Source organism: Anser anser (genome assembly GCF_964211835.1).
Source record: "Anser anser genome assembly, chromosome: 3".
NCBI classification, from domain to species: domain Eukaryota; kingdom Metazoa; phylum Chordata; class Aves; order Anseriformes; family Anatidae; genus Anser; species Anser anser.
In genome coordinates this window covers 114,085,577-114,107,384 of record NC_139722.1, presented here as the reverse complement: position 1 = coordinate 114,107,384, position 21,808 = coordinate 114,085,577, and the positions used below count along the sequence as shown (strand labels likewise).

At 46.7% G+C, this 21,808-nt stretch overlaps 2 protein-coding genes across 11 annotated transcripts in view; one reads left to right on the top strand and one right to left on the bottom strand.

Moving 5' to 3' along the window:
• Positions 1–7,261, bottom strand: part of NPHP1 (nephrocystin 1) — an 18,307-nt gene extending 11,046 nt beyond the window's left edge. For 2 of the 6 annotated variants that reach the window (XM_083829689.1, XM_083829691.1), the window contains exons 1-11: positions 6,440–6,832; positions 6,299–6,363; positions 5,355–5,415; positions 4,827–4,963; positions 4,175–4,379; positions 3,755–3,856; positions 2,921–3,012; positions 2,406–2,448; positions 1,797–1,881; positions 1,032–1,126; positions 120–248 (exon numbers count right to left, since the gene is read on the bottom strand). In XM_083829689.1, coding sequence (XP_083685815.1) covers positions 120–248; positions 1,032–1,126; positions 1,797–1,881; positions 2,406–2,448; positions 2,921–3,012; positions 3,755–3,856; positions 4,175–4,379; positions 4,827–4,963; positions 5,355–5,415; positions 6,299–6,363; positions 6,440–6,508 — 1,083 coding nt within the window. In that variant the 5' untranslated portion in view covers positions 6,509–6,832. Of the gene's footprint in view, positions 1–119; positions 249–1,031; positions 1,127–1,796; positions 1,882–2,405; positions 2,449–2,920; positions 3,013–3,754; positions 3,857–4,174; positions 4,380–4,826; positions 4,964–5,354; positions 5,416–6,298; positions 6,364–6,439; positions 6,950–7,121 lie in introns of those variants that run through there. The other 4 variants (XM_083829692.1, XM_083829688.1, XM_083829690.1 and 1 more) reach the window with 4 other exon arrangements.
• On the top strand, positions 7,123–21,738 carry LOC310896848 (two pore channel protein 2-like). 5 transcript variants are annotated; one of them, XR_014581869.1, is made up of 19 exons: positions 7,124–7,874; positions 7,984–8,066; positions 10,171–10,299; positions 10,546–10,662; positions 11,744–11,862; positions 12,040–12,141; positions 13,389–13,515; positions 14,528–14,729; positions 15,264–15,408; positions 17,031–17,216; positions 17,666–17,730; positions 17,984–18,071; positions 18,334–18,403; positions 18,965–19,184; positions 19,442–19,532; positions 19,847–19,960; positions 20,337–20,455; positions 20,881–21,013; positions 21,227–21,363. XR_014581869.1 is itself a non-coding variant. In XM_083829686.1 (19 exons), exons 1-19 carry the CDS (start codon positions 7,854–7,856, stop codon positions 21,370–21,372), a joined length of 2,259 nt encoding a protein of 752 aa, XP_083685812.1. In that variant the 5' UTR covers positions 7,739–7,853; the 3' UTR covers positions 21,373–21,738. The 5 variants fall into 5 exon arrangements, 3 of the variants coding, with proteins under 3 accessions (XP_083685813.1, XP_083685811.1, XP_083685812.1); XM_083829686.1 differs by lacking the exon at positions 20,881–21,013 and adding an exon at positions 9,410–9,524 and having other exon boundaries at positions 7,739–7,874; positions 21,227–21,738; XM_083829685.1 differs by lacking the exon at positions 20,881–21,013 and having other exon boundaries at positions 21,227–21,738.
• The last annotated feature ends 70 nt before the right edge of the window (positions 21,739–21,808 follow it).

The following is a 21,808-nucleotide window of genomic DNA, read 5'->3' as shown; positions in this document are numbered from 1 at the left end:
CGAGTCGGTTAAGCACCTTGGTATGTCTCCGAGACAACTGGAGGAGTTGGCTGCTGGAGGGACTAGAGCATCATGTACACCTTATCGAGACCTTTTTTGGTCATCAAACAGCCACTCACCCGATTCCCATCAAATAGACAGAGTCGGACATGTCTACTGAGAACCTGTATACTGCCTGCTGGGAGAGGAATCATTTTGCAGCTACATAAAGTCACAACCAGGGATACTCGAGTTGGTCTAGGCTGGATCTGTAACACAGAAAACAGAAGAAGGATTAAATCTAGAGGTTCCTCCTGCATGTGGTTATCATTTTGCGTTTATTTACTGAGAAGATTGACTGTAGTACTCGCTGGACTGGATTCTTTGACCCACAAAGCTCATGCAGTATTAGCAGCAGCAGGAACATTCCTTCATAAGCCTTTACACCTCTCCTAAGGAGAGTGCTACAAATAACTCAGTGACAGGTGGAAGGTCCTATCAGAAAGGAATGCTGTCATGGAGTTCTTCCCCGAGTATTTCAAGTCTTGGTGGCAATTACATTTTTGAGCTGCTTTTCCGACAATAATTTATAAATAGGTGTTCTAAAAATGGTGTAAATCAAGGCATAATCATTAGCCAAAATGAAAGAAGAAAAATGAAACTGGAGGTTTCACTGTGACTAGTAGAAGTTCATGGTTTAAGAATTCAGACTAATCACTCATGCAGATTTGTTTTACCCCAAACAAGGAAGGAACCACAAGCTTAAGATGAAACATGACTCAAGAAATACCCAACATAGCACCTTGTATTGATTGTTTTTTTATTATTTGTTTTTGTTTGCTTTTTTTTTGCTTATCAGAGAGCAGGTTGTAGTAACATCTAACTTCCTAAGGAGTCTAGATTGACACTGAAGAAATCTATCATCTATTTCACAGCAATATTTACCCACCAATATGAAGCATTTTTTAAAGGTTGCTAGTGATTCATATCTACAGATGCTGTCATTTCTCTTGAACCAAAAGCTTCATAGCTTTCTCCCCAGTAATACCTACAGTATTTTTTTCGGAGTCCCACACCAAGTCTTTGAAAGCCAGCTGGGATGGAGTAAGTTCAGGCTGTAAGAAGTAACTTGCTCTAAAGTGATTACCTACAATAAATGAAATTTAAAAACAAAGAAAAATCTTAAAAAGTTTTTTTTTTATGATCTTTATTGCCACAAAATGAAAGATACACAAAAATCAGAGGTGTCTAAGGTTCACTGGAATATTTGACTGGTCCTAACAAAACTATGGAAGTATCTACTACAAGTACCCTCCAAAAGGGGCAAAACTATTTGTAAAAGTGTTCTGTAGTATTTCAGCACTGCAATTTAATTAACAAAAAGAGCTACTGACTGGAGACAGTTTGAAATGAAAAGATGAAGAAAATATGAGATGTGTAGTATCATTGGAATTATCTTCACAGAATATCTCTGAGAAAAAGGGAGGAAGTCTATGAAAAAAAATCTGTAACTGTCACCAGGAATAGTCTTCCAAACAGGAAAAACTTTGAGATCATCAGGAAATTTGTCATTGCCTTCATGGGGCCATGATTCCACTCAGATAAATTAAAACTTATTTGATAAAAGAAAAAAAAAAAAAAAACTTTTTCTACATTATTTGACTGGTCAAATATATACTCTGTGCAGATTATGTATACCTTGTACCAATTATCATAAAGCAATACTGATTTTAGTCCAACAGGCTAGTTACTGGGATAAGAAACTCTCCAAGGACACTTGCAAATTCTGCACTGCAATCGCTATGAGAAAACCTTACCTTCTTCTAAGAGCTGGAAAAGTGTGGAGAGACGGAATCCTGCAGGAACTGCTCCCATAGTTGCCAATACCTCTACTGTATCATTCTATTAAAAAAAAAAAAAAAAAGATATTAACATTCCTACTATTTAACAGCTAATTCAGTCCTAATTTACAGCTCTCACACAAACAATATCAGGAGCTGAGGCATCCATCACCTCTTCTAATCTGAAATTAGCTTGGCACAACACCAGGAATGACTTTCACTTTGTTTTGTGTATGACCCCAGACAGACCAATTTTGTTAAATCCCCCCTTCCATTTCAATGCAGCAGCAGAGTAGCCAGTTAACAAAGAAAATCACAACCTTGAAAAAGAAATGTAGCATGACTATGGCAAAACAACAAAAGCCACTTCAGCTGCATCTTCATTCAGACACACAGACTGTGCTGCAGCCTATTTCTAAAGCAGTAGGGAACCTTACCATTTCTTGCTACCAAAAACAAACTAGAGATGTTAATTAAAAACTTTGGTCTCTACTATGATACATTGTGCTTAGTAAAAGACAAATCTTGTCTACAAATTAATTAACATTATGGTAGATGAAATTGCTATCTAAGAGATACGCCTACCTCTGTGATAGCTTTTCTCACAGCGCTCCAGTGAGAATCTGTTCTGGAAGAAAAATAATGTTCTTCTTTTATAATATTCTTGTGTGGACAAAAGTTTAAACACTGAATACAGATTTGCCTTTAAATACTAGCAGCTTAATCAGCATATCTGAAATAAGAATAACAATATGCTTCCAGCTACTAGTGTGTCTCATAAGCTGAAATATGACTCATTACATGAGCTAGTCATACTTTGATTTTGAGGAAAATAAATAAATAAATACATACATAAACAATCCCAAAGCAAAAGTCACAAACAAACCTACTAAAGTAGAAGTGTGTTGGCAAATTAAAATTTGTCGAATCTACAGAAAAAATAAATAAATCAAGTGGCTGCTGTACTGAAAAGAAAGAAGCAGTTAAAAAGAACCAAATACATCTGTCAGGTATTTTCTCTGCAGGAGATGTATTGCCATATCTAAGGAAGAGCAGGATGAACAATTTTACACTTACTTGCTGTTGCATGTTCTACTTACCTTTTTTTAATTTCAGTTCCATCTGCTGTTTCATCCACCACTTCTATGTGTTCATCACTTTCCTCTTGGCTTTCCCCATCTTTGTTATGGACCTGTAAATCAGATTCAGAAAGGGCAAGGGCTTGCTTTCTTCACAGTTCTGTTCTTAAAAATGTTTTCTCCAACTACAGCATGTGTACATAGTTTAGAAGAGAAGATTTTCTGTCTGTCGTGACCTATTACTCCAGAGCACTGTAACTACAAAACACTGCTCTCAGTTCTGCAGCCACAGCAAGAGATTGGAGTATTCCTACAGGAGAACACTAAGCAAGAGAATGGTTTTGCAAAGCAGATTCTTTAAGAGGAGCAATACATTGGTATCGTGAAGTAAAAAGTTCTCTACCCAACATACTCTCTGTTCTGAAAAGCCTTGTTCCACAGTGGGAAGCTCAGACTCAATTGAGCCAAACTATGTACCCACATTTAAAGGTTAATTAATGTCAAATTACAAAATACTCCAACTGACATTTCATATGAATCGTGAAAAGCATGCATGGCTCTGTAGCAGCTGGGAACCTTCAGAGCTGACTGTTAGCAGCAAAAGTCTCTAACTTTCACATTCAGCAAACCTCTCTGCAAAAATCATGTCACATCTCCATATGGCATCAAAATACTGCTTTTGATAGCTATCTGCGTACACATGCATACAAACATGGCGTTATTCACAAACAACTGACTAAAAGCTGCTGTGTGTGCCCATTGTGTTATGATAAATTTCATGCAGCTATATTATCATTAACATACATAAAATAACAGAGGTGAGACTAGAATGGAAGAAGTTTGCAGCACACTAACCGCAAGATAGGTTTTAGGCACGAGGCCTCTCTCCCCTTTTGAGTTTTCAGCTAGCCACCAGCCATCCGCCTTCTTATCATGTATAAGCAGGACTTCACCCTTCTTTGCCGTGAGGAGAGATGGAGACAAAAGACAACGAAATATTTCAAAATGACGCCAGGAGCAATTTGAATAACAATTCCAATTTCCCCTGTAACACAGGTCACAGAGACCACAGCTACAGACTCGGCTGCTACAGAAGGTGGCAAGAGGACACTGGACTCCAGTACGCCAAATGTACATTAGGAAAAGCCATTTTCCCCAGAATCCTGCTAAGAACTGACTGAATCCCAGAAGCATAGAATTTAATTATTGTTATTGCTTAATACAGAATGATCTGCAGTAGCAACGTGGCAAAAACTTTTGCAGAGACATATTTACCTTAAACGTGAGATCACCCTCCTGCTGCGCATTAAAGTTTCCAACTGCAATACATTCTTTAACACTGGGATCATCCAACAGTTTATCCTCATCATCTGTTTCTTCACTGTCTTCTTCCTCACTACTTTCTCCATCGTCATCATCACTCTCATCCTCTTCTTTGTCTTCATCTGCTCTTTGAGGATCTTTTTGATGTCCCTCACTCCTACCCAAAATACATCAAACTTTTTTTGTTTTGTTTTCATTTTACCAAACCTTCTTGACATTGCTGTAGAAGCCTTGCAACGTGGGCTTCTTTGCAAGGATGTTACCCAGATACAGAATTTTAATTCCTGTGTTTTACTTTCTGGCCTGATCTGAAAAAGCTCTCAGCGGTATTTCATCCCCAAGCATACAGACCACAGCACACCCTCTCCTCTCAACAGCTACGTTATCATTAACCACCACTTTCAGAAAATTCCAGTGACTCCTTTTTTCAGTTAAAACAAGCCCCAGAAGAGCTGGCCCTTCAGCAGGTTTTTTTTGTTTGTTTTTTAAACTAAATTTTAAGATAATAGAGGGGATAAGGCTACAATTTTTCAGGGTCCCTTCCAGTCCCACATGTACAAGTCTATTAAAGTGCAGATTGTATTTGTTCATTTGGGCTACTTACACTGTGTCATTTGTAGCTGCGTTCTCCTGATCCAAGACACGACCAAGTTTCTGCAGCTGTTGAGACAGCTTTAGCAATAGCTTCTCCTCTTCTTCTTTCCTCTGAGTATAATTCCCCACAGGCGCAGGCTCATCAACCTGAGAAAGAATACAACAAATTGCTCAAGGTAATCCAAGTTCAAGTTCTCCTACAAAGAAGATTTTCCAGACATGTATTGTAAGTTTTCACTTTCCAGGGCTGCCATCACTCCCAGTTTAGTGACATCTTTCTTGCCTTTGACAAGGCATTGCTTTGAGAAACATTTTAGAATGTATTGGGTTGATAAAGATTTTTCTGTACATAATAAAGCACAGAAAATATGTTTTTAAATAATATAAATGGATCTCACAAATCCTGATCAGAGGTTACGCAGTGCTAGGCACTGCTTTTGTCCTGAGGCATCTAAAGCTGAAGGAGGTTGGTGTTCTCTAAATATTCACTGCAATGCACTTTGGAGAAAATTATTAACAAACTTCTCTCTATACCTACTTTTTTCAAATTATGAAGAGCATCCGTATTTTCATCCACCAATTTCTGCAGCTGCATGCATCTGCATTGAAAGCAAGACAGACAGATGGTGTTTTCTTAAAACTCTGGTAGACAGGACACCTAACTCATGCTAAATCACCGAAACTTGTAAATTTAGATACCCATGCCTTCACACTGCTGTACGCACACACAGCTTTACAAATATTAATACAAGCGCAAATGGCACTTCACAAACCAGGAATTTAGTGATTCCTTAGAGGAGGTGTTTTAACAAATCTTAAAAGGAATAAGCATCAATAAAAGATCTGGAACAGAGGGAGAAAACAAGATCAGCACCTGGCTCTGACAAGTTCTCGATGACAATCAAACATTCACACAAGAATTCTGGAAGAGCTAAGGGATGAGACAGCTTAACTGCTTATTACCCATGATGTACGAGCTTCCACTTAAACTACCTCAAACTCTGAAGACTGGAAAGCATCCTGGGGGCAGCTGAGTGAAAAGGGACAGAGATCTGTACAGTCATGAGAAAAACGAAAAGGCAGAGAGGGAGCCAGCTGCTCCTTCTGATGCAAAGATGAGGGGGAATGGAGTGACTCCGCCAGGGGCTTTGCTCTGGGCAACCAGGAGAGGGCTTTTTCCATAACGCAGTTAAGGTACGCAACTCCTTGCCACTGAGCACTGCTAAAAACGTTACTTCACAAAAGTATGTTGCAAATCCATAGGAAAAATAAATAAATAATCTAAACACAGCCACGACTGCTGAATGCAAGGGCACGACCGAGGCCACACTTGAGCTGACCGGGACTGTGTTTGATGTCGCACGCCAAGCCCCGCAGCGGGCAGACCGCTAGCCGAGGGCGGATGGCGGCAACCGCCGGGGGGCCGCGGCTGAGGGCAGGGCTGGGGCAGGGCTCACGCGGCACGGCGCGGCACGGCCTCACCTCCGCCTCAGGGCCTGCCGCTGCCCGCCGCTCGCGGCCGCGTTCTCGGCCCGCAGCGCCTCCACCTGCAACACATGAGAGGCGCCGTGAGCGGGGCCCCGGTCCCGGCGCCGCTCCCGGTGCCGGTGCCGCCCCCGGTACCTGGTCCCGCAGGTGCCGGCTCCGCCGCTGCACCCGCTGCAGAGGGCCCCGCGCCCGCCGCCCCGACATGGTTGCTAGGCAACGGGTGCGGCGGCGCGGGCGGATGAAGCCACTTCCGGGAGCGCGGCACGCCGGGAGATGTAGGCGCGGGGCTGCGTGCCGCCCCAGGCAGTGCCGGGGCCCCAGGGCCTTTCACGGTCACGGAACGGCTCCGGCTGGCGGGGGCCTCAAAGCCCGGCCGGCTCCGGGCCCGGCCGTGGCAGGGGCACCTCCCGCCAGGCCAGGCTGCCCCCAGCCCCGTGCAACCTCGCCTCGGGCACTGCCGGGGATGGGGCAGCCACAGCGCCCCTGGGCAGCCCGCGCCGGGCGTCGCCACCCTGAGGCGAGGATTTCCTCCTCCCGTCTAGGCTGAACCTCCCTCCTTTACTTCAAGACCTTTCCGCCTTGTCCCGTCGTTCTCTACCCGAACGAAGAGCCCCTCTCCATCTTTACGAGCCCCCCCCAGGCCCTGGCAGGCCGCGCCGAGGTACCCCCGAGCCTTGTCTTCTCCAAGCTGGGCAGCCCCAGCTCCCTCGGCCCCCCCAGGAGAGGTGCTCTCACGCGTGTTGTTTCACAGCGAGACCCGGCGTTTGGCGCGCGCAGCCTCACAGCGCGTTCTGGCACACGAGAGCAATAAACGCACCTAGGGAACGCCACGCCGAGGTTATTTTCTCATCGCTTTATCAGCAGCACTTGCGCAGGGCAGGGCAGCGTGCACCAGCCGCAGGCCTGGGCACCGCGAAGCAAGACAAGCGCCGGCAGCGCTGAAACACGGCGGTGCGCGCAGAGCCATCGCCCCTCACGGACCCCCGCTCGGTGTTACTCCCTCCCACCAGTCCGTCGCAGCGAAGGCCCCTTCCCGGCTGCCAGTGCCGGCGCCCCACAGCGCTCTCCGTCTCCACCAGCTCCAACGCGGCCTCCGCGACTCCTCCGAGTCCTTTTGTCGCCGCTTGTCCCCCGCAGAGCCCCGCAGCAAGGCGACGCCGTCGCACGATGCAGAGCCGCGTTCACCGCCGCCATCACGCCGGGACGACGGGGCCGGCCCCCGGCCTCCAGCCCCGGCTCAGGCCGCCTCCAGCTGCTCCCGGGCGGCGTCGAGGCGGCGCTGGAGGCGCTGCTGGCGCCAGCGGAGGAAGCGGCGCCGGGCCCGGCCGGCCTGCCAGCCCACCAGCACGCCGGCGGCGAAGGCGGCCAGCAGCGCCCAGCGCACAGCCCGCGGCCGCAGCGCCTCCAGGCCCATGGGCGCTGAGGGGACGGGGAGAGGCTGGGGGCGGCCCCAGCTCCTCCTCCTCTTCCTCCTCCTCCTCCCGCTTCCGCCGGCGGGGCGGTGCCGTTAAAAGCGGCGGGGCCGTCAGGGGTCAGCGTCTCCCTCGCCATGGCAGAGGCTGCCTCAGAGGTAGTGGCTGGGGCCTCCCCGCTGGGGCCGGGGGTGGTGAGGGGGCTCTCTCTGCGGGTCCCTTTAGGCCTCCAGCACCCACCGGCCTGTGCTTTTCCCCCTCCCACAGGAGCTCCTGCTGGCGGCAGCGTTTGTCTCCGATGCGCAGTACAACAGAAATATTCCCTTCAAGACCTCCCCGGAGGCGGTCAGGTAAGGGCAGCCCGAGCTGGGATGGGGGAGCCGGCCCCAGCAGGTCTGAGGGGTGGTGTCTGGGCTGCCCCACAGCCCTGGGGCTGGGCACTGAGAAGTCAGGCTGGGTGGGATACAACGAACTGGAGTCAGGCTGAAACGTGTGTGTTAAATGCAGCTCAATGCGCCTTATCCTAAGGATGAGGAAGAAAATAAAATCTTTCCTTTGCTTGAGGTTAAAACCAAAACACTCTACAAAGCACTGCAGCTTCAGTCTTCAGAGATAACGAGAATGAGAAGCCCGGCCCTCATTTGCATGTGGGGGATGGCACAGGGTGGCTGTATGGGGTGTAAGTGGTGGAGTTTTGGTAGCAGGGTGACCTGGGTGGGAGAAGAGCCCTGTGTGAACTGGTTTGGCCATGTGCAACAGCAACACCAACCTGCTGCATGCCTGTGGTGTCTCTGCTAGGTTGCTTCTCAGTAAGGGCAGTGGCTGCTTGGGGCAGAAGTAATTAGAAGCTTGTTAATTGTCAATTAGGTGAATTAAGTTCTCTGAGTCAAGACTATTTTGCCTGCAGCAGTGACTCTCTTCTCTTTGTGCTGCTGGTTCAACTTCAGTCAGAGGTGACTTTTCCTTCAGGCTTGCACTACTGTAGGCAGATTTTGCGTGTAAAACTAAGGGAAGGTTGCCAGTACAGAAGGGAAAGGTGCTACAACAGGTTGCCCACAAAGCTAAGTGTGAGCACTAATGACTCCTGTAGTCCTCCCCACAAAACCTTTCCCTTTTACTTTGTTCTCCTGTTTTAGTTAATGAAGCTTCTGGAGTTCTCGTACTGTCCAAGTATGTTAATTGTTTTACAAGGTGATGTTTTGATGTTATCTTTAATGGATGTATGTCATCCATATCATCACTTGCCCTGTAGCTTTTATCTGTGGTGGTTAGTAGGCAGATGAGGTGATTATTTGGCAATGTTGGCAGCATTTATGTTAGCAGAGAAACTGTATGCTCTCTCTGTAGATCTGCTCTGCATCTACTTGAAGGAGCCACTATTGCGTAGTGTTGTGTGGAGCCTCCTGTGGGAAACTTAGAGCTGGAGGTGTTCATGGTTAATGCTAGCATTCACCAGAGGCTTTACTGCTGAAGGGGACAATACTTCTTGACTTATGTATAAAAAAAAAAAACAAAAACAAGAGGCTTACTCTGTCAAAAACTTCTAAATGATTCCCCGTTCTACACATGCTACTGCTACCCTTCTTCATGACTGTTTGGGAAATTTCTGCTGCTCTTCCAAGATACATTTGCTAAGCCCATGGGTATGTGCACTGGAGCTTTTACTTATGGTGCCACTGCCTTCTTTCTACAGGCTTTATTATCTCTATAACCACTGGATTATGCGAACAGCCACCTATTTCTTCATCTTTCTCAACCTGTCCCTTGCAGTGTTTGAAGAACCTGCTGTGTATCCTCTCCCTTTCCTGGTGAGTTTCCAGACAGCATAGAAGCAGTAATGCAGCTACTGTTGTGTTGCTCGGCAGAGCAAGCAAGGGTTTCTTGCTTGAAACAAGTTGTCAAGGCGTCAGGAGTTGATGGCTGCTCATCATTCTGTTAATACTGGATGTGCTGGATTGGGAACCCAAAAAAAAGGCCTGGAAACTAGATAGGGACTATGGCAGTTATCATAGACATTAGCAATTGCTGGTGTGACTGCAGGCAAAGTCATGTTGCTTTTCTGCATCTTGGAGAGTAGTACCAGCCTTCTAAGTGACCCAGGTGGAGTTCTTGCATCTTGCAGCAGAAGTGGAGTGTTGCAGGAGAAAAAAGGCAGTCCTAAGAGCAGCCTTTATTTGTTCCACACTGGTATTTGTGGCTGTGCTCCTTGAGTCCTAACCCAATACAAATCCACTGACTTTAACTTGCATGTAGCAGGAAACTTTAGAAAAAGGAAGCCTAAAACTATTGCTTAGTGTTGCATATGTGAGCCTGTAAAACAGCCAGCAGCAAAACCCACTGAAAAAAACTCTTGTATTGACTGCTTTTTTTTCTTTGCCTGAGCATCCTTATCTGTGTGAAGAGGGCTAGCACTGCTCTTGGTTGTCCTGACCTGGGTCCCTTCTCTCTCTGCAGGCCACTTCTTTGGTTGAGGTGTTGTGCCTTCTGGTGTTCTTTGGCCGACTGACACACTTTGCAAAAATCACCCCTCGTAACGTATTTTGGAAGGATACCAAGAATATCTGCATCATGGTTGCAATCCTGGTAAGTTAGGTCTAGGGAGCCATGAGGGTTGGGGTGGGTGATGTAGAGTTGGTTTTTTTCCTTCTGTTGCTTTCTTGGGGTCTGATGCACCAAGGCTTTACAAAAGCCATGGCCAAATCAACCAGCAGCTCAGCCTGTTCCCACAAACCTGTTGTGTGCATGTATCCCGTACCAGCTAACCCAATTGTCTTTCTTCTAGATGCACTTCCAGCATTGTTTCTGTGAATTTTCCTCTTTCTTCTGCAGCTGTCTCTGACTGACTTGGCCATATATGGGGCCCTCAGGATATACAACATAAAGAGCATTCGATGGTCAAGAATTGCAAGGCCCATTTTCCTGATCAACTTTGCAGAGAGTCGCCAGGTAAGGAGTGGGTCTGGTGGGAAGAACTCCTACTCTTAGGCAGCCTGTTGCTTTCTGAGATCCAGGGGATTCAGTAGAATGTTTTGGGGGCAGAGGTGGCAGAATTTAGACTCTTCTGAGTGAGTTCCTCTCAAAGGTGGCCTGGAACAAGAATGTGAGATGGGGAAAAAAGGGTCTGTTCAGTGATGCAGCTTGAGTGTAGTGCAAAGTACCACAAGGCTTCTTGTACCTGTGGACTGGGTCACTTATACTGGGGACTCTGTACAGACTTGAGGCTGAAACTAGAGCTTCTTGCCATATGTGGTGATGTCATGATTTAGGGAAAATTGTGCTTAATAAAGAGCAACACTGCACTGAGAAGGAATAGGCTTTCTTTTAAGATCAGTCTACAGGCTAGGATTCCTCCAGCCTGTATGGAGGAGAAGTCTCTGCTTGCAAGCAGTTAGATGCTGTTCTGTGGAGGAATGAACATGAGCAGCACTGTGGACAAGAAAACTTTCTCCCTGAGTCTGGGGCTAGCTTGCTTTTATTTCTGGAAGTCACGTAGGCAAACAAGCACAAGTGTTGTGCTGTTCTCAAAACTGAACTTGTAGTTCGGATGGATGGTTTGGACTCTGATCCCTCCTGTCACGGGGAGATCTTTGCCCTGCTGCCTGAGACGTTCTGGTCCTGACTTGCAAATAAATAAACTACTGTGGTGTGAGGCCTGCTGGAGGAAGCAGTTGAACACTCGGTCTTAGAGCATGTTTGGTAGCCTGGAGGAGCAGACTTTTTTGTCCCTGACCAGTACCTTGGAGCAAGAGCACTGCAGCAGTGCCACAGGGTTCACTGTCCCCTGCCTAGCTGAGTTCAAATGGTTTGTGAAGTGGGGAAATGAGGAGGAAAGCCCCTGGTAATCCTGCACAGGTTTTAGCAGAACAGAGCTGGCACATCTGGGACAATCTGTCCTGCCAGGCAACAAAGAAAACCTGTGACCTACTGTGCTTGCCTGTCCCTGCATAGGTGTTATGTTCTGATGTGATGATGAGGGGGGAAAAATGGGTACTGCTTTGCCTCTAAACACTTCCCTTCTCCCTGACAGATTCGGAGAGCCTTCCGAAGCATCCGCAATACGTTACCAGAGATCACCTATGTCTTTTTGCTCTTCATGTTTAGCCTTCTCATGTTCTCCCTCATGGCCTTGAAGCTGTTTGGTGAGAGGTGTGAATGCTTTTTTTGTTGTTGTTCAGAGTTGGGTGGAAAGATTGGGCGTGATCCTCTTGAGCAGGGAGGGTTCTGGCAACTCCATTTGATTACTGGTAAATAGAAATACTTGTAGGTCCTGTGGTGGCATTTGTGATCTCTGTGCTTAACTTCAGGTTGTTGTTTTCCTCCTAGGAACCTCCAGACAGCAGAAGGCTTGCCATATTTCAGAAACTACCTAGAAATTGTGTTTGACCTCTATGTGCTGGTGACAACAGCAAACAGCCCAGATGTCATGTATGTATGCTTTGCTTGCAATCTTTGTTGTGAGCGCTGGTGTCCTGCTCCTAGTGGTGGAAAAACTGAAACTGTGTAAAGCACCACGTAGAGCTGTGATCAGTGTCCACAACAGCTGTCATCACTTACTGTGCTCATCTGTGGGGAGAAAGGAGAAGTCTTCTGTGCCTTTCTTTCACCTGTGAAAAACTCTTCTGGTTCTGCTGTGATACTCTTCTCAGCTTCCTATACCCCTGGCACCTGGTAGCCAAGAAGTCTCTTGATACAACAGCTAAGCCTTAAACTGCTTGCTTATTATTCTGAACATTGTCTTTTGTGCATCCTGTCAGTGTCTCAGGTTAGAACAGTACTGTTCTGCACATCAAGGGCTTTCAGCATGGCAACAGGGCTTTGATTTTTCCAGTCTGCAGCGATCTCATGAATTGTTAGCCCTCTGTTTTATAAATATGCTCTGAACCAGAATCTGAGTCTGGAGGACCTTTTAGAAAAGGTGAAGTGAAAGTAATGCTTTCCAGAAGACCCAGTAGCTGATCAAAGCTTAAACCTGAGGGACAAGTGCCCCAGCTCTTTGATTAAAATCTTTTTCTAAAAAGAAGTATGCTGTAGTGATCGGATGACTCTTCTCTCAATATTTGTAGGGATGTGTGTGCAGACTTTAACTTGCACAGCTGTGTTAAACTTGCAGGAGGCTTGGGTTTTTGATCCTCATTTGTTCTAATTGGGTTCCCGTTGCAGTCTGTACTGTGAAGGAGCCATCAGGAAAGATGGGGTTGGGGGTGGAGTGGGACACATTTCAGTGCTGGAGATGTACTGAACAGAACAGGGATGTTAAGGGGAACCACAGGTATTCGAATACCAAAACATGTGGCCCTCCTGGGGTAAGCAGAAGGGGAGGTCTGAATGCAATGAAGGCACCTGAGGCCAGTAACTCACCAGCTTATGACTGAGATTTCACCTCAAGACTCTTACTTTTAAACTTACCCATACTGACAGAAGCTTAAACTCTGCTTTCTTTTCTGCATCCCTTCAAACAGGGAGTGATTCCACACAGGATGCAGACCTAGTGGAAGAAGCGTTTTCTTTAACTCAGTGCATAGTGTTAGGGTTCCCCCCCCCCCGCCCCCGGTTGGGTGTTATCTGGCCAAGTTTGATCTTGCTATCTAAAACAGTATTTCAAAAAATCATCTGGAAGATGTCTCTTTTATTGTCCTGTTTGCTCAGCAAGTAATAATCTCCCTCTCCTTTAGGATGCCAGCGTTTGACTTCAGCTCATGGTATGCCCTGTTCTTCATTGCCTTTGTCATTGTCAACACTTACATCTTCATGTCGCTCTTCCTGGCTGTTGTGTATAACAACTACAAAAAACACCTGAAGGTAATGTGTGAAGGGGTGAATTGTGATTGGCAATTGCCTGCTGTTTTATATAATCTTGCATAGAGGCATCTGGCCTTCCCTTGGAATTCTTCTGCAAAATGTGGAGGAGGTGAACAGCTTCTAGCCTGTATTGGTGCTCTGTAAATGAAAAGCACAAGTTCACCTTTCCATACCATGGGTATTACTGCAAGTTCTAATATTATTTAACAATGAAATAAGCAATGCTGGTGTATCTCCAGTAAGTTGCAACAGGTAGGAAGCATGTGTGTTATTGTTCTTATAGGGTTAGTTCTAGAAATAATGCTGTTTCTATGCAGTAGACTGTTTTCAGTTGGCTTTAAGTGCACAGCATGCTTTTTGTGCCACTACATTTGCTCTTAAAGCAAGGGAGGCTGAAGTAAATGGGGACTTTCTTCTTCTACAGTAACTGAGTAGGTGCAGCTTGGTACTTGCAATGGAAGGGTGAGAGGTACAAATTCCTGGGTGCTCTTTTGAGAGGATTGGATCTCCTTCACAGGAAGCAGTCTTCTAGGTCTTCCTAGAGGCTACAGTGTCCCAAGGGTATGAGGTTCTTTAGCCTGCTTATGATCATATGCAGAAGAGGATCTCAATCCCTAATGTCACAGCATTGACTTATGGATGGCAAGTATGTGTGGACACATCCTCTCCGCTTCTGTGACCTGCGGGCTTGCAGATCCTGTGGTCTTTGATAGACACCCTCCCCCCATCTCCTTCCTGTTAGATACTGTCCTTTGTCTTCCCTTCCGTTTTTCAATGCATCTCCCAGTAACAAGCAATCTAGTGATCCCTCCAGAGTGCTGTGTGGAAGGCTCGTGGTTGCCTGTTAAAGAGCATTTCTCATCACCCCATTGACTGTGCTGTGCCTAGCGTCTAGCATCACCCTGAATTTGTTCCTCTGAGTCTCTTACATCCTTGTACCAGGGAAATAAGATTATTAATAAAGAAGGGGGCAGGGTGACTGCAGCTGCCTGAATGCTGACATTCTCTCTAGAATGAGATCCGTAAGCTTGCTTACATGAAGCACCGCAAGATGATAGAGGCCTTCAACCTCCTGAAGGAAGAGGAGGGAGCACAGCCTGTGGTTAGAGAAGCCCGGTGGAAGCAGCTTGTCAAGCTGGTGGCTCCTGATATCAGCAACTCCCACCGAGAGTTGCTCCTACGCATCTCAGATGATGAGCAGAAGGGTTTCATAGGTGAGCAGTGGGGCCTGCTGTGCTCAGGGACTGGGAAGGAGCCTGGGGTCAGGAGCCTGCTGATTTAAGGGTTCTGGCACTAGACTTACGGTGTGTAATGGTCCAAGAGGGACTCTAGTCCCCTCGTCCTGCTTCCCTCTCCGGATTCTCAAGCCCTGAGAGGCTGGTCTTTCTGCCTGTGCTGTGTCCTGTGGGCAGCTCTTCATGGCCACTTGAAATCAGGCCAAGCTCACTATGGAGAAGGGTGCCTCCTGTTCTCAGCACAGGACGAATATATCCTCCCTTTTTATTGGATTCATCCAAGCAATGTGGCTTCCCGCACATTCCTCTGGAGTCTGTTTCTGCTAGAGACAGAATATTGGGAGAGATGGGTCAGTCTCATGCTAGATCATGTCCACAGTGATTATTAAAGGTTTGTGCTGGCTGCTGGCCTTGCTTTGACCAATTGCTGCAACTTAAGTGGATGTAGGTTTGCCAGACGCTGCCTTTCACTAATGACAGTGGACTGATGTGTAGTGCTGTCCTTTACTGCAGATAAGAAGTCCTTTGTGCAGCTAGCAGATCTCCTCAACATCCAGGTGATTACGCTGAAAATACGCAGCCATCCGCTGGGACAATGGATGCCTCGTGTATATAAGTCAGCAGTGAGTCAATTCCTGCGCAGTATGGTTAGGCACAGGTAAGCCTGGGTTGGTGGAGCAAGCAGCTCTTCACACGTGAAACAGAGTAGTGGTGTTGCAAGTAAATGTTCGTCTGGGTGTCCTGCTGAGAAGTGTAAACAGTATTCAAACAGTGGGGGTTCTGTGTTCAGAAAATGTTCTGTGGACCAACTGCTCTTAGTCTACCCTCACCAGTTTGGCGAAAGTAGACTTGCTATTGGTGAGTTTAGACCTCTTGCAGTCCTACTTGTTCAGGCCTTTTATAGGTGCTGAGTGTAAACAGTGTTTACTGAAAGCAAGAAGTGTTTTATGGCCTGCCTCAAAGGACCAGACTAAATGCTTCCCTTAAAGGTGATGATCTTATGTTGGTAGTCCCTGCAAAGCTGCATTGTATTGTTTCATCAGCTCTTACTAAGCTGGTACTACAAAGTGCTAGTGCTTTGCTTCATGTTTGAGTCTTCCCAGAATTGCAGAATTACTGAAGTTGGAAGGGACTTCTAGATATGATCAGGTGTAACCTCCCTGCTCAAAGTAGGATCTGCTAGAGTAGGTTACTCAGGGCTCTGAGCTGGGTTTTGAGTATCTGCAAGGATAGAAACTTCACAACCTCTCTGCAGCCTGTTCCAGTGTTTCTGGACATCCTCAGTTTAAAAAAAAAAAAAGGAAGGAAAAGCTTTAAATTGAATTTCCTGTATTTCAACTTGTGCCCGTTGCTTCTTGTGCTTTCACTGGATACCACTGAGGAGAGTCTGGCTCCATCTTCTCTACACCCTCCCATCAGGTATTTATATGCACTGAGATTCCCCCAGTCTCTCTCCCCTTCAGGTTGAACGTTCCCAGCTCTGTCAGTATCCTGTCAGATCACCTTATCCTTTAATCTTTTTAGCGGCCTTTTACTGCACTAGCTCCAGTATGTTCATGTCTTTCATACTGGAAAGCCCAAATCTGTCCACAGTGCTCTAAATGTGGCCTCCTCAGCACTAAGGGGGGGAGGAAATCACTTCCCTTGACCTGTCCGCAGCATTTCTGTAAGATAACCTAGGGTGCTGTTGGCCACTGCTCCCACCAGAGTGCATTGCTGGCTCGCGTTCAGTTCATCAACGAAGACACCCCCCTGCATCACCACCACCCAGGTTCTCTGCAGAGCTGCTTTTCAGATGATGGATCCCCAGCCTGCACTGGTGCCTGAAGTTGTTCCTCCCCAGGAGCAGAACTTTGCACTGACACTTGAACACGATGAGACTGCCCTCTGCCCACTTCCCCAGCCTATCCAGGTCCCTCTGATTGCAGCACCCCTATCGTATCCCAGTCTTTTATAGGCTTCTGTTTTATTTGTCCAGTCTTTCTGCTTGATACATGTTGCTTGACTTGGTGGAAATCCAGTTGCAGTCAGTTTGAGAGCTTAACACTGGGAGTATTGACAGTGGTGTACCTTGAAGGCCTATGTTCTGTGTTGGATTTAAAGAACAAAGCTAGGCTCTGCAGTAACTTCCCTAAACTCTCAGGCTCTGTGAGAGCTGATAAGTAAAGATTGCCTCCTCCCTCAAACATTATCATTTAGGAAACTAAGAACTCCTGAATTAACTAACTCTTACCTTCTTGAGAGTGGTGAGGTGAATCATCTTTCTTTTCCTTTTTGCAGGGGATTTGTTTGGACTTACGATGCAATCATTTTAATAAATGCTATCTTCATTGCTCTGGATGAGGAAACCCCTTACATTTCTTATGCAGAATGGGTCTTCCTTGCTTTGTACATAATTGAGATACTCCTAAAAGTGTACACGTACGAACCGAGGGTGTTCTTTGGCAAAAATCAATTCTGGAACTGGTGAGTGAGATGAATGGTGGTGGTAAAAGTACTGTGAAGTATGGTGAGATCTCTGTCTCCAGCTTCTCAAGAAATGGAAGTCTGAGATGGGCTTCCTGAGACTAACTCATGTACCAGGGTATAGTTAAAACACTTGTGTGTGTGAGAGGACAGTGTGCCCTTTCCTGTCTCTGTCAGAAGAGGCGCTTTTCTCTGCTCCCCAGGTAGCTCAGTCAAAGGTGACTGCAGTGTGTGATGATAGTAGTTAGGCAGGGGAAGGTTGTTTTTTTTTTTTAGTAAACAATGAAGAAAAACAAATCTTCCCATGCTGTAAATAATTTCAGATGAAGCAGGGCTGTCTGGCACAGATGAGAGGAAGAAAGGTTACTACTTTTATATGTAATGTGGCAGTTTAAGTGCCCGTTCTTTGTTGCCCACAAATCTAACAGTGCTGCCTTCCCTCATGCTAGGTTTGATACCCTCATCATCTTTGCTGCCTTGACTGCAACGATACTCAATACCACCCTGAGATCGAGTAAGTGCGGCTTAAACAGCCTGCATGCATCTGGGAAACTCGGTGGTCTTGAGTTGTCTTTTGCTGTCATTTTGGGCTTGGGTGGCTTTTTTGATAGGATGATGATTTTTTCTATAGGGTTTCTAAGAACTAACCCAGTGTCTTTTTTTATGGATACCTGTTATGCCCTTATTAAACACAGTAACTGTAACAAATGTAAGAACGTGTCTTTACACTTACCTGCTCATTTTGCAGAAGACTTCTCTTTTTTCAGCTACGAAGTACAACAGCCAACAGATCCTGGACATTGTCTTCATATTAAGGGTCCTCAGGCTAATAAGGATTGTTGACAGCATTCAAAGGTAATGAACAGAATGGGGTAGGGATATGTTTGTGGGGCAAGCCGTATCAGAGGCTGGCTGAAATGTAGTGCTTTGGATTGACTGTGGCATTCAAAGGCCTTGTCCCAACTTGCCTGGGATGAGCCCAGCTGCTGCAACCTCTCTGCAGCAATAAATAAGGACAAGTGGGGAGTTCATGCTGGATGGGAGGCAGTGATAAGCAAGCATGGACTTTAAAAAAAGCCTCCCCACAGCAGGTGTTATCATAAATCATTTGCTGTAGGTTCCGGGTCATCATGAACACGCTGATAAACATCGTACCAACCATGTTGACATTTGGTGGTCTGACTCTGGTAAGAAATCCTGGTATCTTAGCTCAAAGCATTCCAGTTTTGCAGGAATGTGTTTTAAGTCTCTCACTCATGTGGTTTGCAAGAGGATAAATGCAGATATCTGGATGGCAGGCCTTTAAGAAACTGTCCATTTGATGCTTGGTTTTGAAGTATGTAAACGTGTGCAAAAGGGTTGGGTTCCTGCTAGTTGCCAGGTCAGAGGCCAGGGCATTTTTGTCCTCTATGTGGCAGCAAAGATGTCCTGTGCAGGCTGGGCTACAGATACTGTAAGAAATTGAACTATGGTTTGGGCAAAAAGCTGAATGAGAATCTTGTTTCTCAAATCTCTTAAATTTTCCTATTATGATTCGAGAATGTTTCATTTCTGTACATTTGGGCTGTAGTTCTTGGCTTATTTCTGCCTAGTAATTGGTCTTGGGGGGGTAGGGTCTCTTAGACTCTATGCTGTTTCTCAGCAGCTTGCTGTGTCTGTAGAAACTGAAGAGCCTGCTGGAACTTCTAAACTTGCCATGGGGCTTACTGCTCACTGGAGAAAGCAGGTGATGGCATTTCTCTTCCCAGGTTGTGTACTGTATATTTGCTATCATTGGCATGGAATTATTCCATGGGAAGATCCAGTTCTTCCCTGTGAATTCTAATGCCCCTTATGCTCTGGAATGTGGAAACCCAGCTCTCAAGGATTCTCTGTTTGCCCGTGGAAAGTACTGCAAGAACAACTTCAACAACTTTGCATCTTCCTTCATTGTTCTGATGGAGCTCACTGTAGTCAACCAGTGGCATGATATCCTTTGTGGTGGAAGGGCCAAACCGGAGCTCAGTGAACCGTGCTCCCCCTCAACCCCAAGCCCCATTCTTCCCCTTATTTTGAATGCACTCATGCACTTAGTGCCAGACAACAGAGCAATACCCCCCACAGTGTTTTTTTTCTCTCTCCAGAATATCATTGCTGGAAGTGTTATCAGGTTTTCTTCCATTAGCACTACTGTACAGTAAGACATCTTCTTCCTTTGGTGCTCTTACCCTTAACTCCCATTATACTCTTTGCCAATGGATTTGCCAATGTGACTGCTCAGCCTGCAAAACTTTATTTCATTGCCTTCCACATTGTGATGGTTATAATTATTGTCAAGTAAGTTTTTTTTGGTTTTCTCTCCTCTGTACTGGAATGAAGAGGGGCTCTGACCTCTGCCAGGGCAATGTTGATGGTCCAAGGGTCATGCATTGTGTGTTTCTTTGTGGTTTCTTTGTGTCCAGTCTGTCTCTTGGAGAAGCCTCTTGCATCTATTCTTGTCTCTACTGGGTGCTGCTCTGGTGCTCTGGCTTACAGCAATGTCTGCTGGAGACGGGGTACCTGGAGCCTGCCTAATCAGATGGTAGTTGATTGCCAAAGAAGGGGATGCCAGTAGGGAAATGCTGCTGTGTAATTCTGCTTATTTCTTTCAGCATCTTTGTGTCGTTCATCTTGGAAGCTTTCTTTGTGGAGTATTCTCTAGAGAAGAGTGAAGTAGAAACAGCCATTGAGCAGAAAATCCAGGAGCTGGGAATGGGAGTTCAAGAGTAAGCCCCCCTGAAGGGTAGTGCTGGATGTGGCTGACTTGGCGCATCTGATGAGGGCATTGGGACTGCAGGAAAACGCTTCCTTCTGACCCTAGGTGTGAGATGAGACTGCTCCCCTCTTTCTCACAAAGTTCTTGCTAACCTGTCATAACCATATGGACTTGGTCTAGATGGTAGCAACAAATTACTCACCTTGAAGGTGAGAACATGGTAAAGCAGCTGCCTTGCTGAGCTCTTCCAGCCCAGGGCTGTTGCCCGGGGAAGGAGGGGTGCTGGAGGCTAACAGCATGACCAGGGAGCTAGCCCTGCCCAAGAGAATCCATTGCTGCTGTGCATGTGTGGGTCCCTGGGGTAACTTCTGGTCCTTCTTGTGTAGGGAGGTGCTCCAGGATGAACAACTCCTTGATAACATGGAGAGTGCTGAGCACGACCTTGAGGGGGAAGTTGGAACAAAGACACAGCCTAGAGGGCTAGTGTTCAAAATCGCCTCCAAACGTAAGTGTGGCCCTACAGGCTCTTTCAGAGGTGGTGACTGCTGCCAGAGTGCCTGATCTCTTGCTTAAGAGGCCGAGGCTCTGAACTGTCCCTGTTAGTAGCCCTGTCTGGGAAAGTTTTGAAGCACTTCTGCTTTCTTTGGGCCATAAAAGCAGCTAAAACACAGCTGGAGGCTTTTAGAGAACTGTGGAGTCTCTAATGCTGTGGACTCTATCTAATGTTTGGTGTTGCTTACTCTGGTAGCAGCTTTTCTTCCTTGGTCCTTCATTGCACACTTGTCTTTAGTAGCCAGTTTGTGGAGACACTGCCTTGGTGGCTGAGGTCCTGCTGTCGCCAAGAAGCCTGTCTTCTACTTCTCTCCTTCCTGTGTGCACTCTGCACTCCTGGCTTGGATCACAGGGTGACTATATGCTCCTTTGCTCTAGCTTAATGCCTGCTGCTGCTTCCCCTGGCTTTCTTGCTCTGCGGTTCTCCAAGCTTGTACTTCTCAGTGAGGCAGTTCATCAGGATCAGAAGTCTGTCGAAGGACAGATGGAGTACACGTCCTTGCACTTTAAAGTAAGGGTCTTATCCTTTACAAGTGCTTACAGTGTATAAAAGTAGATGGTACAAAATACCAGTAGACATTAATTGAGGCATTTATTTTCTTGCTGCTTTAGCATAAAACAAGGGGAGTAGGCTTTGAGTAAGATCTGTATTAAGGTGGATACTCTACAATTCTGCTGGAAAAATGGGAATGGATGCTTACAGTGACTCTTCTGCTACCTTCAGGGTACAGGACAGTTGATGCTCTGCTTCAGCGTATGTTTGAGGCAGAGATACCGCCAGAAGACGAAGGCCCTTCATTTGAGGAGATCTTAAACTTGTCGCCTACCGCTGCCGGCCCCAGTCATCTCACTTCTGAGCGAGCTGTGTAACTCAGGGTGTCCACAGCCGTTGACAAGGAAGAGCTGATCCTCAGCTGCTCGGCTCTCCAGCACCTTCTGCCCGGCTGCCTTCCGTCGCTGTGCTCACCTGCACGTGGGCCAGATTTAGCAGCAGAAGGAGCAGCCACTGCTGGACATGGCGTTGTCACGTAAAGGAGCTTTATCTCATGTAAAGTGCCCAACGGATGCTGGGCACACGCTATGGGGCTGCCTCTGCCTGCGTGCGTCCAGTAGCAGCTCGGTATCGGTGTTACGGAATAGCTGTCTCTTTGTAACTGGAACCGTGTACTGCCGCACTCGTGTATGTGTGTCCGGACCAGTGTGTAAGCTCATTAAACAGCGCCCGGTAGCACGCTCGGCCCTGGCTCACTGATGACAGTCGAGGGGGGGGGGCGCTGGGTTCGGCTGGGGGCGCTTCCCGCCGGCG